The 13,387-nt window shown below is 49.3% G+C and overlaps 1 protein-coding gene across 1 annotated transcript in view; it reads left to right on the top strand.

Annotated features, from left to right (window-relative positions):
- LOC103586435 (voltage-dependent L-type calcium channel subunit alpha-1C-like) overlaps positions 1-13,387 on the top strand; it is a 500,162-nt gene that overhangs the window by 465,997 nt on the left and 20,778 nt on the right. Inside the window, exon 9 of the mRNA XM_008567719.1 lies at positions 1,944-2,116. Coding sequence (XP_008565941.1) covers positions 1,944-2,116 — 173 coding nt within the window. The remainder of the gene's footprint in view (positions 1-1,943; positions 2,117-13,387) is intronic.

The following is a 13,387-nucleotide window of genomic DNA, read 5'->3' as shown; positions in this document are numbered from 1 at the left end:
GTGAGGAGCTGAGACTTTGTCCCCCTGTAGGTGGTTGGTTCTGTCCTTCCTTCCATGGCACCTTTTCTCCGGAGAGCAAGACCAGGGTTCAGGGGCAGGGGGGCATCTTTTCACAGCCATTCCCAGCAGTGAGAGCAGGGAGGAAGCAGAGAAACACACGCTTTCATCTTCATTATGAGCTGTCAGTCCTGCCCCTTTTCCCTGGCATGAAACTCCCTGGGAAGGAAATGAAGGTACCTGCTGGTTGGCAGGGAGCCCAAGAAATAGCAAGTTCAATCCAATTAGAATTGGATTCAATCAAATTTAAGAAGAAAATTCAATCCAAACCAGAGCATCGTTAAGGCAGCAGTTGAAGAGAACTCATTAGCTTGACAACCACCACATTCTCCCAATTTAAAAGTTCCCCAGACCCCTCCCCAGCCCCAACCCATTTGACCATAAAAATAGTGAGTGCTAAAATCTGGGCTCTCCTCAGGGGCACAGGCAAAATGTAAGCACTTCAGCATATGCAGTGACAGAGCCACCCTATATGGCAGTGGATGAGGAGCTGAGACTTTGTCCCCCTGTAGGTGGTTGGTTCTGTCCTTCCTTCCATGGCACCTTTTGTGGAGAGTATTTGGCTTGTATGAGAAGTTCCTTCAAGGTAGGTTCAGCAGACTCTTTACCTGAACCAGGCCTTCCCTGGTGAAAGAGGAATCGTGGTTCCAACAGTTAACCAAGATGCCCAGTGCACATAAACATACATGCACATGGACACACACCATCACCACCACCATTCTATGGGCCACATTTCCCATAGAATGCATATAAAAGACAAAATTACTCCTATCTACCTGTTTTGAAAGAAAAGGCACAGACTTGCTTTGGGAGTTTAGAACTAGCCTTGTTGATTATTGCTTCTGTGGCCAGCCCCCTCCTTGCTCAGAAAGTGAATTCCAAGTCAGAAAGAAAATAAGGTCAGAATCATAGAAAAGAATAGCCATTCTGTAAGAAATTTTTCAATAGGCTCTTCTTCCAGCAAATCCCAATCCAATTCCAATCTCTACTCATTATTACTTTAAACTGAAGCATCATTTAACTTCTATATCATCTTAGATTTTGTGTATTTTTCTCTTCTGATTGGATTTTTTTAAACCAAAGGGCAGCCCCCAGGGCATTCTCTTGTGTTTGGAATCCTCATTTGTCACCACTTGGGAAAGGTCCTTCTGTAAATTAGAAATCTTTCCAGGCATGCTAAAAGCAGCAGATTGAACTCTAGTAATGAGAATAGAGATTGAGGAGATTAAATAACCCCAAGTCCTGAATCAGTGGTATACTGGTAAATATTTATCAATCAGCTCTTGGCAGGGGGCGGGGGAGGAGGGTGCGAGGGAAGCCCTAGTTGATAGCATCTGCCAATTTTCATGGTGTAAATATTCCCACTGTGGCTGATCTCAAGCTACCATTGAGATACCCCTGAAGCTGGAGCTGGGGAGGGACATGCACCATTGGCCCTCAGGACTGAGTGGGCTTTGGCACACCACTGGCCCCAACGCTTATGTTGCCCAGAGACCTCTGTAAAATGTTTTAATTGCCTCCCAATACTGGGTAGAAAAAGTGCATGTTTCATAACTATTGTGGAGGGCTTTTTAGTTACTGTTTAGAAGGAGTTTCCAGGTCTTTGGAGAACAGTTGTTTTTATCATGATCCAGAAAACAGGGAAATGGGCTTTATTCTCCCCCTTAGACTCTGGTGGCCTATAACAAGAATGTCCCCTTCAGTGACTCTTCCCTCCTTCTTTGTGGGCTGTCTGGAAAGTAGGGGCATGTGGGCAGGTTTCTCTGTGCAAAGCGACTAATACTTTCGTTCTCCTTATCTTACCTCTCCTCCCATGCCTGGCCCTTTCCCTGTTCCCTTCCTTCTCTGTGCCTGCCTGCCCGGCCCACCCCTCTCTCTCTCACCAGAGAGTTTTCCAAAGAGAGGGAGAAGGCCAAGGCTCGGGGAGACTTCCAGAAGCTGCGAGAGAAGCAGCAGCTGGAGGAGGACCTCAAAGGCTACCTGGACTGGATCACTCAGGCAGAAGACATCGACCCTGAGAATGAGGATGAAGGCATGGATGAGGAGAAGCCCCGAAACAGTAAGAGGCCGGCTTCTGTCTTGGGCTGGGTTCTGGGAGAGAGGAGACCACATCGAGGTCAGCAGAACACCGTCACCACCAGCTTCCTTTACAGCCCCCTGTTTGTCTTCTGGGGCAACATTTGTCTCGGTAGCAATCATTCTCACAGAAGTTAGTCACAGATACAGCTGTTGTTGATCTATAAACTTCATATTCCTTTTAGAATCTTTGACCTTAAAAGACAGTTGAGATTTTACTAAGGGGAAGTCTTTTTTTAAAATCAGACACGCTCCTCCTTCAGGCTGTGTCTCTTTGGGCAGAGGAGCAGGCTTCCGGCTATGGGCTTGTTTGAAAGGAATAATTCCACCAAGCAGCTACTGGAAAAATGTATATCTGCATTGAATTCTCTCCCCTTTTGCAGTAGACTTGCAGGCATCACTGAGCTTTCTCATAGGAAAGGAAGTCAAAGGTTTCTCTTCAGGAGGTTAGATTCAAAGGTCTGAGGAAATGCTAAGTGGGAGGGTTGAGGGAGGCCCAGAGGAATTTGGCAGAATACATTTAGATTAAAGAAATTGAGCCAGATCCCTTCCTCTGGGGTTTCATGTGGCAGACTGCAGATATAGAAATGGGAGTGAAAGAGGACACTGATTACAAGTGTGTGAAAGATGGTGAATCATGGAAATTCAGATCTCATCCGACTAGCGCAGTCGTTCTCAAAGTGTTGCCCCTGGAGCAGCAGCACCTGAAGCTCCTGCGAAAGTCGCTAAAATACGAAGTCTTGGGCCCCATCCTGGCCTACTGACTCAGAAACCCTGGGGGCTGGACCCAAAAATCTGTGTTTGAACAGTTCCCCATGTGATTGTGATGCATGGTAAATTTGAGAACCTTTGTGTTAGCTCTGACTACTCTGTGTATCTCATTTGGCCTTGATCTCTGTGACTCTAACCACACTCTTTCCTCCTCTTTCTGTGTGCAATATCTTTCTCTTTCATTTAAATTTTTTTTTTTTTGAATAGGTGCATTTCTGTCCTCTTAAGCAGTCTAACTCTTAAAAACAGGTTTCTAAACATTGAGCATCTAAAGTAGTCAAGGAACCAAACAGTTAAAGAGCCACCCAGGGTGTTTGCTGCATGGCGTCATGCAGGTAAGGGCAGGAAGCCAGGAATTCTCCCTAAGCAGAGAGGGAGAGGAGAAGACCCACCAAGAGAAGGAACAGGTGGAGGAGGAAGGGAAGAAGACAGCTAACAGAGAAAGATGTTAACAGAGAACAGAATTTCTGCTCCCTTATTTCAAAGATTGATTAATAAATCCATCAACTATTCCCTTTCTGATAGCTCTGCTCAATGTGCAAATACAAAATAAAAGCACGCTAACAACAAGGGACTGTAAACAACATAATCTAATAATCTAAGAAGGCCTTCACGCTCTACTAAGTAGTTTTGTAAGTTAGAAGATGGGGTCTTTGATGGATTATAACAATGAGCAATGATGCCATTGAGGTTCTTTCTGGAAGAATGCCTGACAGCATCTATTACACTGTTGATGGAACTGCAGAATGGCTAATTAGTTTGTGACACTGAATAGTATGGTAAATAAATTGGCCTGTGAGCCACAGAGAAACTTACCTCTAAAACTCAGGAATTGGTACCTTGGCTCCTCAGTCCACCCTAAGTCAGAGTGAAGCTCCCAGCTCGTGATTGATAGTGATGAGCATTTTTTTTAGTACGGGCTATGAAAAACGTGCCATATCCACTGCTTGCCTGGCAACCAGTTGCCATCCACAGAGACACATAGTTATTCTGTTCTCTGCCTAAAGCAAGAGCTTCCAGGGGAAGCGTGCTGCTTCTCCCCTTGCCCAGGAAATGAGTAAATTCCAGGGAGCATTCCCAGCATGGAGCATCCTTTACTGCAGGAGCAGATCACGTTTATAAAGCCCATCTACACAAATTCTGGCCACACTTTAAGAAGAGCATAATGAACTGTCTACCCCCAAAGCGAGAGTCTCTGCCAAGATTTCTATAAGTCCAAATATGGATGAAATCAGACTCAGGAGGCTGTGTTCCTCTCACCTTGTACTGCTTCTTGTCCTCAGCCAACCCTGTCCTAGGAGGGCTGGAATGGGAGCCTGGCTCCTTCATTAGTGGAAACGTGGGTGGAACAGCTCCAGGGGGATGGAGAAAGTGAATGACTATCCAAAAAAGCAAGGGATAGAGAGATAAATAGATACATGCGGTGAAATAGCATGTGAGAGGCTTAGGACAGGAGCCAGGAAAAGGGTCCAAAAGACTGTGTCTATTGGGGAAGTCCAATTAAAAGTACAGTTGATGTGATTACGTTATTAAGGAATTGGAGGCCTAATAGACTTGTACATCAGGCAAGTCTGGCTCAGAAACTTTATATTCTTGTCTTCAGAACTTCAAAGTTTGCCCTTTGAAACAAAGAGAAGGGGAGAGATCCTGCTACAGATTTTGTATGTGTATTTCAATTAGTGTGGTATCTTAGCCTCTGAAATTTTAAAAAGATTACAGCATGGTATATTTTCCAGTTCTTTTCAGCTCAAAAACTAAGTAGTCTCTTCAGAAAGAAGGTGTGGTCACTCCTCACCAGTGGCTCTGGTGACTGTGTTTACCCTGGGCAGTGTCCCTGTCTGCACATACCAGACGCCACTGGTGAGAGATGCTGGTGAGACAAAGCTGGTGCCGGCCAGGAGCAGCTCAAAGACACATCATCCATGTAGCTGAGCTCCGCTGAGGAGAGCCCAGTTACTCAGTTTTCCCAGAAAAAGCTACAAAAGCCACTGGAGGAAGTGGAAGAAACCGGGGCTGGGAAGATAACAAAGAGAAGATGCATGGTTGGGAGGTATTTCTGTAAATAATGAGAGTAAATGAAGTGGCCGGTCAATTGTGTACAAAAATGTATTCCAGTTCATCCATCTGTCCATCCATCTATTTATTCACAGATGAAAGGTCTACTCCCTCTTCTAGGCACTGGTGTTATAGCAGTGAACAACGTAGTCAAAATCCCTGCCCTCATGGAACTTATATTTTAGTGGGGAGACGGACAAAACTTACGCAGTGTGTCAGAGAGTGGCGAGGGCCATGGAGAGAGGTGGAACAGTGAATGCGGATGGAAGTGTTGAGAGGTGGTAATTTTAGATGGGGGCAGGAAATATCTCACTGAGAAGGTGGCATTTGAATAAAGACTTGAAGGTGGTTGGAAATGAACCACAGAGATGTTTGGGAAAAGAGCATTTTTGGCAGAGGTAAGATAAGGAAAGGCCCTGACGCAGGAGCACACGGCTGATGCACCTGGGGAGGAGTGAATAAGGGAAGCGGTAGGAGGTGAGGTCCGTGTTCACTAGGGAGGATGTCGTGTATATTCTTGTAAGAACTTGTACTTTTACTGGGAGTGGCCACCAGAGGTTCTGAGCGGAGAAGTGACACAATCTGGTATACATTTACCAGGACCCTCTGGCTGCCATGTCGGGATGGGATGAAGGCGGGTGAGGCAGGCCCAGTGGGGAGACTGCTTTCTGGGGAGACACCAGTGGGGGTGATGAGGTCAGACCTCAGCCTGGCATCATTTGCTACATGTCAGGTACGGGATGTGAGGGAGAGGGACATCAGGGGTTGTCCCGAGCGATCGTAAGACTGGAACTATCATCTGTTGTTACAGGGAAGACTAGGAGAAGAGCAGGTGTCAGGGCGGGAGTTCCAGGAAAGCCATCTCAGACCTTTAAGTTTGAAATGCCTGCGGGACACCCTAGTGGAGATGTTGAGTAGACAACTGGGAGTGGATCTGAGTCCATCGGAGAGATTGGGCTGAATTATAACTTGGGGCACCAACAGCCCACAGACAGGACTTAAACCTGTTTGTCTGAGTGAGGTCACTTGGGAGTAAGTGTGGACAGAAATGGACGAGGTCCAAGAACTGAGACCTGGGCCCTCCGGTGTCTGGAGATGGGGGTGATGAGCAGGAACAGCAAAGAGACTTTGACTGGTGTGGCCAGTGGAGCAGGAGGGACAGCAGAGGAAGGGGTGTGCCACCACTGCTGGCCGGTCAGGCAGGTAGGGTTGGAAACCAAGCGTTAGAGCCGGCAGCACAGGGCACTGGGCCCTCATGGGGCCGTTTGGGGAAGGTTAGGGGTGAAAGCTGATGGCAGAGCTGAGTCTTAGTCTGTGAGTCTCTCGAGTCCATGCACCTCCTAGAACAGCATTAAGCACTGCTCTGTAGGCCTCCTGTTCTGTTGGCATGGCCTAGCTGCTGGCCATTAAGAAAACGGAGCAGGCAGAAGAGGAGACTCATGTATCCACACAGCATGCCTGTGGCCCTAAGGAGGTCAGTGTCCCCACCCACAGCCACGTCAGTACTAGGCACTGCCTCTGCAGCTAGTTATAGACAGCCCAGGGAAAAGGACACTTCCCTGTGTCCCCATCCACAGCCACATCAGTACTAGGCATTACCTCTGCAGCTGGTTACAGGCAGCCTGGGGAAAAGGAGGACATGATATCCAAGGGACAAAAAGGCAGAACAGAGGCAAGAAAGGGGTATGTTTATACAGTGCTGCCCTGTTTGCAGCTTCCAAGGTGGGGCAGCCACATGTGCCTTCTGGGTCACACCTAGGGTAATGTTGAAGTCTCACCACTATAGGGACTGCTTGTCCTCTCCCTCTGAGCAGCCATGAGCCCCCCTTGAAGGCACCAATTGAAGAACTATCACTACCACACAGGGTTCGTTGTCATCAGTAGAGATGCACTGCTTCAAGGGACAGGGTCTGCTTTCCAGCTCCAATGTCAAATCTGATAGGAGGCCAGATGCTAGAGGCAGAAGCCATAAAGAACGAGATAGAGGGGCCGGCCCGGTGGCACACTGCTGCAGTGCGCCGCTTGGGAAGTGCAGCGGCGCTCCCGCCGAGGGTTCGGATCCCACATACAGACCGGCCGCTCACTGGCTGAGCGAGGTCACCAAGGGTTGCGATCCCGTAGCTGGTCCCGGTCCGGTACAGGCGCGACACTGAGGGTTGCGATCCGTTGCTGGTCACGAAAAAAGACAAAAAAAGGAAAAAAACAAAACAAAACAAAAAAAGAACGAGATAGAGATGGCATTTTTTCCTTTCTTTTTCTTCTTCAAGATCAAAAACTGCATTTATTAAATACCTGTCCATATGGGAATCTCTCACTTATGTCATTAAGACAATTTAAATCTAGTCCCAGTCCTCTGAAGCTTACAGCCTAAGACAGACATTTATGTGGATGAGTATATAAAAGAAAGACAGACGGCGGAATCAAAACATTGAATTTCCATACAGATAAGCAGGATTAAATATTTACACCAGTTGTATTCAGTTATGTGACTCGAGAGCTGCTTCTGCAATCATCGTTAACCAGCAGAGCCACACAACTGCCATACGCCTGCAGAGTCTCGGTTGATGTGCTATTGAATACAGAAATCTGAGGGCTTGAAGAGCTGTGGGTTGCCCACAGAAGGACCTTATGTGGCCTGAGAGCAATAATCTCGACATCACTGATTTACATTAAGTACATGTCAAGAGCATGTGCACAGTTATTTGATCTTTTCTAAAAACAATTTTAATCAGTATCTCCCCTGGACCCAGCTTGTGGCCAGGGCCTGCCCCATGTCTAGGTATCCATGACAGAATCCCATGAAGCATCTGACTTAGACTGCAAGGAAGAAACACTAACATTTGTTTTCCCCTTGATTCCATTTCCACTCTGCTCTGTTTAGTTATCGCGTCTTAGAGGGCCATCTCACCCCATGCCACCAGTGATAGCAGGTGCCATCTGACAGACCCCACACATGGCTTCTGTTGCCTCCTGTTCACTCTCAGGGGTCTTAATCAAGCCCTAAAACTTTAGTGCTGGAAAGTTGCCTTAAAGATCAGGTTGGTTGGGAAACAACCTCCTGTGCTAAACCTTAGAGAAGTCAGCACTCAAACCCAGGACCACTGCTTCTCCACGCAGGACTCTGCCCACCGCACCACCATGCACCTCAAAGAAGCCTCCTAAGACATTTCCAGGCAAAAGCACTCGCTAGCAGTCCCTCTGTGCTCCCACAGCACTTGGAGCATGTCCTCTTATTCTGTGGAATTAGAACTACCTCTTTATATGGCTGTTTACTAGGCTACGCTGAGAGGTCCTTAGCTCAGCTGCCTTTAACTCACCCTTGTGGCCCTGCCACCCAACATAGCCCAGGGCTTGGGAATTACAGCATGTGTAAGTCAGATGGACACAGAGGTGTGAGTGCATGCCGTGAGCCAGCCTTGGCTCAGCACCTGCTGCCCAGACCTGAGCTGATCGAGCAGGTAAGCCTGGACCACTACTGGACTGTTTGTTCAGAAGTGACTTCCCTGTGGCATCACCAGTGACTTCATTTCAAAGTCATTCCCTTTAATGAGCACATTTGCTTTCTAATAGCTCTGAATAGTTCTCCACTCTTGGAAAGTGCTGTTTGAAAATGGGCAAATAAGCACGGAACCCCTATGAGTGGGGACAGTGGCAAAGGCAGGAAAATCGCAGTGCCATGGGAAGGGCTGGGAGTTCTTAAGCAATGAGATCATCTGTACCTGAAGACGATGGGGATAGTGGGGGTCGCTGTACACCAGGGCTCTGCAGTGAGACTGTTTCATGGATCCTTCTGGTTCTCGTGGTAATTAATACCCAGGGGCAGGGTCCCATGGACTTGGTATTGTGTGCAGACCTCACTGGGGGATCATTACGAGGGTCCAGGAGGGGGTGTTTTCATAGGTAGCACATGGGCCTTTGGAACAGAGACAGCTGATGTGTGGTCTTGCCCCATGCATTGTTAGATGCCAACTTCCCACGTGGGAAGCAGTGGAAAAGCCACCTGGTGGACCGTGTCGAGTACGCAGTGAGAACTAGGCATCCCAACCCTGTCTCAATGAGCAGCATACGTCACCTAAAGCAAAAAGCATTGGGCAAAGCTGGCCAACTTGGAGCTCTCAGGAAGCCATGACAATCTTCTCATTGAGTGACGGCTGTCTGCTTCTGGAGGCATGGGGAGGTGAGAGCCACTTAGCATTATGACAGGAGACTTTCATGACCTGCCAGCGAGCAGCATTAGCTCTGCCAGGCTGTGTGTTAACAAAGGCTCCATTCCCCTTCAGGAGGTACTGACTCTTCCCCACCCATCCAGGGGGGCTCCCAGGTCACAGCTCCCTCTCAAAGCAGAGGAAAGCTCTGGGTCCCTGTAGAGCACAGGACTCTGCAGTGAGGACACAGGGAGCAGAAAGAGGCAGGCTGGGCACAGACATCAGCATTCACAGGGCTGTGACTTCGGGGGGTGGGGGTGTCCCAGGCCAAAAAATTATAACAGTTAACCCAACAAACTCCAGGATACAAATGGTCATATTTATGGTGGAGAATATAGTCAATGCCAGCTGAGAAAGGTACCAGAAGAGGGATTCTCACACCATGTAGGTATCTGCCTCTGTCTTGGTCTACCTTTCACTGCCTGGCACCTGTGGTGAGAATGGAGCCAGTGCAGAGGGCATCTGGAGCAGCAGGGTCCGAGCAGGTGCTTGCAGGCCATGCCACGGCTTCTGCAGGACACGAGCTTGACAGGGAGCTTCAGGCCCTCTCCTGTGGTGTGAGGGGTGGCTGAGCACCCGGGTTCCTGGAATCGCTGGCCGGCCAACTGCCCAGCAGGGACAGAGCAAACCAGCTGTTAGCTTTGAACTACCAAGCAGGGCCGGGAGCCCTTGACAGGAGCAGATCTTGAAAGGTCCCTCTTCTCCAGTGGCTGGAGCAGGCCCCTGCCTTGCAGCCTGAGCCAGAATCTTCCCAGTCCACTTCTCTCTCCAGCACATTCACCATCTTCCCTGGGTGGGAAGCATCTTCTTCCTCCCTGTTTTCCTCCCTCCTTCCTCTTCTACGACCCTCACAGTTGTCAACTCTTGAGTCAACTAGTCACCAGCTCTTACCAGCAGCCCTCCCGGAATGCCCCTCACCTTTCTCTCCTCTCCCTTCCACCTCTCTTTTCCGAGACTGGTAGCCACCCCACTGCCCGGCCTTCCAGCCCCATCCCACACTACCTGCGTAATGTAGCCAGACTAGTATTTGTAGAGCTGACCGTCAGTTCCTTCCTCAGAAGCTTGGACTTCTCTTCATGGCTACAGAATGAAGCCTGAATATCTTCATAGTCTGAGCATCTTCATAGTCTGAGCGGCTTGAACCACACTTCTGCAGGGAAACCGGACTGCATCCTGTTTTCCAAACGTGCCTACTACTTTCCTATTTCTTTTCTTTTTTTTTTTTTTTCTTTTTGTCTTTTTTCGTGACCGGCAACGGATCGCAACCCTCAGTGTCGCGCCCGTACCGGACCGGGACCGGCAACGGGATCACAACCCTCTGTGTCGCCCGCACCTCGCTCAGCCAGCGAGCGGCCGGTCTGTATGTGGGATCCGAACCCTCGGCAGGAGCACCGCCGTGCCCCCAAGCGGCGCACTGTAGCAGTGCACCACCGGGCCGGCCCTACTTTCCTATTTCTGGACCTTCACTTGTCTCTCCTCCCAATGCCGGGAATACCCTTTCCCCACTCACTGCGCCTGCTCCTGCCCTGCCCTCCAGCCCGACATGAAGAGCGCATCCTGGCCGGTGCCCCTCAGGACAGGCACCAGCACAGCGGCTGCAACTTCCACCGCCTCATCCGTGAGAATGGGGTGCCCAGCCCTCTTGTCACACAGAAAGTTCTGGAGAGGCAGAGAACATACTTCACTAACATCCTATTCACTCTCCCATTCAGTGTCCAGGATGGTGATTTATGTTTAATAGACTTCCCCCAAAAAAATACTGAATTGAGCTGAATCCTCTCTAGATCAAGAGAAATAAGGTTTGATAGCCCTACATTCTTACCTCACTGGCCAGATCCCCTTCATCTGGTCTTACCCATGCTCACGGTAGGCCTTGGAGAGCGGCTATGGCTGACAGTGTGGGAAGAAGTGATGTGGGGCTGAGGAAGTAGGCCTACAAGAACAGCGGGGAGGAGTTAGGATTGTGGGTCCATCAGAAACAGCAGCTGTTGGCCACAGTGAAAGGGCAAAACCTTCCCCACTCCCCCATCCTCTCCTGGAGGAAGAGTCAGTTCTTGGGTTCTGAGGCTGGAGAGTGGACATTTACCAGTCCTCTCTGGGCTTGAGAGCAGGGGCAGGGGAGGGGCATGAGAGGGGACGTGTCTTTTCCTTGGGTGGAGAGTGGGCAAGGTGATCTCGCTTAATATTCCTCAAGATCATCTCTTGTGGGTACACTTAGCCCCATTTGTAGATGGGAAAACCAAGGCTCAGAAAAGTTAACTTGTTTGTGTCATGCAGCTTGTCAATTGCACGGTTAGGAAGACCTTGAGGCCCGTTCTGCTGACTCCATACCACGCTCCTCTATACCACACTCCCTCTGCCTGGTCCTGTTGTGACCACCCTCCTCCTCCAACCGGGGGGTGAGAGGGCCCCTCTAATCCCCCAGCCAGGGTAGCCTCCTCATTCTCCTTTATCATAGCATTTATCACCCTTGGTCTGTCCTGGAAAGCAGGATGGAGGAAAGGAGGAAAAGAGACGGGGGAGAGGGTAGTCAGAAAAACTGATCTTAAATTATAACGCAAGGGGCATGTGTTCGATTTTTTAAAAATGAACTTTATAAGAACTATGTTTGAAGCATGATAGGAAGTTATGGTATTATCTTTCTCAAGGAAAGAAAAGTTAACTGAGGTCAAGAGCAGTCTGTTTGGAATGGTTTAAGAGATAATCTTGTTAGAAAGGAATTTTATCGACTTTGTGACCTATCAGACTTTTCTTCTATTCAGGGTTCCTTTTGGACTTGAGTAGAGGAAGGTGTTGACCAATCAGAGTGCTCTGGGAATGGGTATTCTAGCTCACCAGCCATCTGCCCTCCTGCCTGGGCACGTGCACCATGAGGAATGTCACAGAATCTGTCTGACCATGCGGGATTGATGGTGCAGTGCTGCAGGTCAGCCCTCCTGAGCTTCTGACCATCCCCAGAACCTCAGCACTGGGGGGCCCTGGAGGGGACCTCTGACCAGGGACAGCCCCAGTGAGGGCTGATACATGGTCTCTGGAGAAGTCCTGTCACTTCTCTGAAGCCACAGAGCCCTTGACGAGTGGCTCTGCCTGTGGCTGCTAGCCTTGCCCAGGGTAGGCACCCAATAAAGTGCTGATTTGATTTTAATTTGCTGCTTTACAAACAGATGGACACACCCGGGGGCTGATAGTAGCTCAGCAGAGAAATTGAAGAGGAGACAAATCACCTTAAATACACCTTTGATGCATTTCCTCCCATAACCAGTGCTTAGCTCCCAAACAGAGCCACCCACAGTACAGTTACCCTTGGTTCCCACCACCTGCCCCACCCTCGCTTCCACGTAAACACCAGCAGGTCCATGCTGTGTCAAGACATGTTACCTGTCAGAAGGCCATCCATGGAGAAGAGAGTGACAGCATCCGCCTTTCTCATTGCTTGCTGATGTGGAAAATTGTCATAATGGAGGGAAATTAGCCACAGACTATATTTCCATCAGCGGAGCACATAGCATGGGAGGCTGATTTACAGAACCTGGAGCCAGTAGAAAGAGCACGACACTGGAATCGTTGGCCTCGGAGTAGTAGACAGTGCTTGGGGAAACCTCCTGGAGTCACACATGCCAGCATGTCCTTTGAGAGAAACAATAGTGCATTCATTTAGCACATGTTTAAGTGCCAACTGGGCACTCAAAATGCTAAGATAAACAAACCCAGTCTCTGTCCTGTGGGGACTTACAGCCTTGTTAAGAAGAGAGATGCACAAATAGTTTACAGCAGTGAATGGAAGGTATGAACAAGGTGCTGGAGCAGTCCAGAAGGGAGGGTAGGCAGGGGCTGCCTCCTCAGAGAATGAGTCTTGGAGGCATCTACCGGTCAGGGTAGGCTAGCTATCACAATAAGCAACCCCCGAGTGAGATCTCGGTCACTCCATACAGTGAAGGTCATTTCTTGCTCCACAGTTCACTGTGGGTTGTCAGCTCCACACAGTCTTCAGGGATCGGGCTGTTTCCCTTCATGGCTCTAGCACCCCTGGGCCTCCGAGCTCTCCACTGGACTCTCTGCATCTGACCAGCAGAAGATGGAGTGTGGGGGGAATGCTGGAGGTTTGGGAGGCCAGGCCTGGGCATGTGAGCCTCACTCCCATCCACACTCCACTGGCCGGAACACAGTGACCAGTTCCAGCCAACTTCCAGGGGCTGGGAGACAGCATCTAGCAAGGTGCCCCG

The sequence above is a fragment of the Galeopterus variegatus genome, unplaced genomic scaffold (assembly GCF_000696425.1).
Source record: "Galeopterus variegatus unplaced genomic scaffold, G_variegatus-3.0.2 Scaffold337, whole genome shotgun sequence".
NCBI lineage: Eukaryota > Metazoa > Chordata > Mammalia > Dermoptera > Cynocephalidae > Galeopterus > Galeopterus variegatus.
This window is presented reverse-complemented; position numbering and strand designations above follow the sequence as displayed.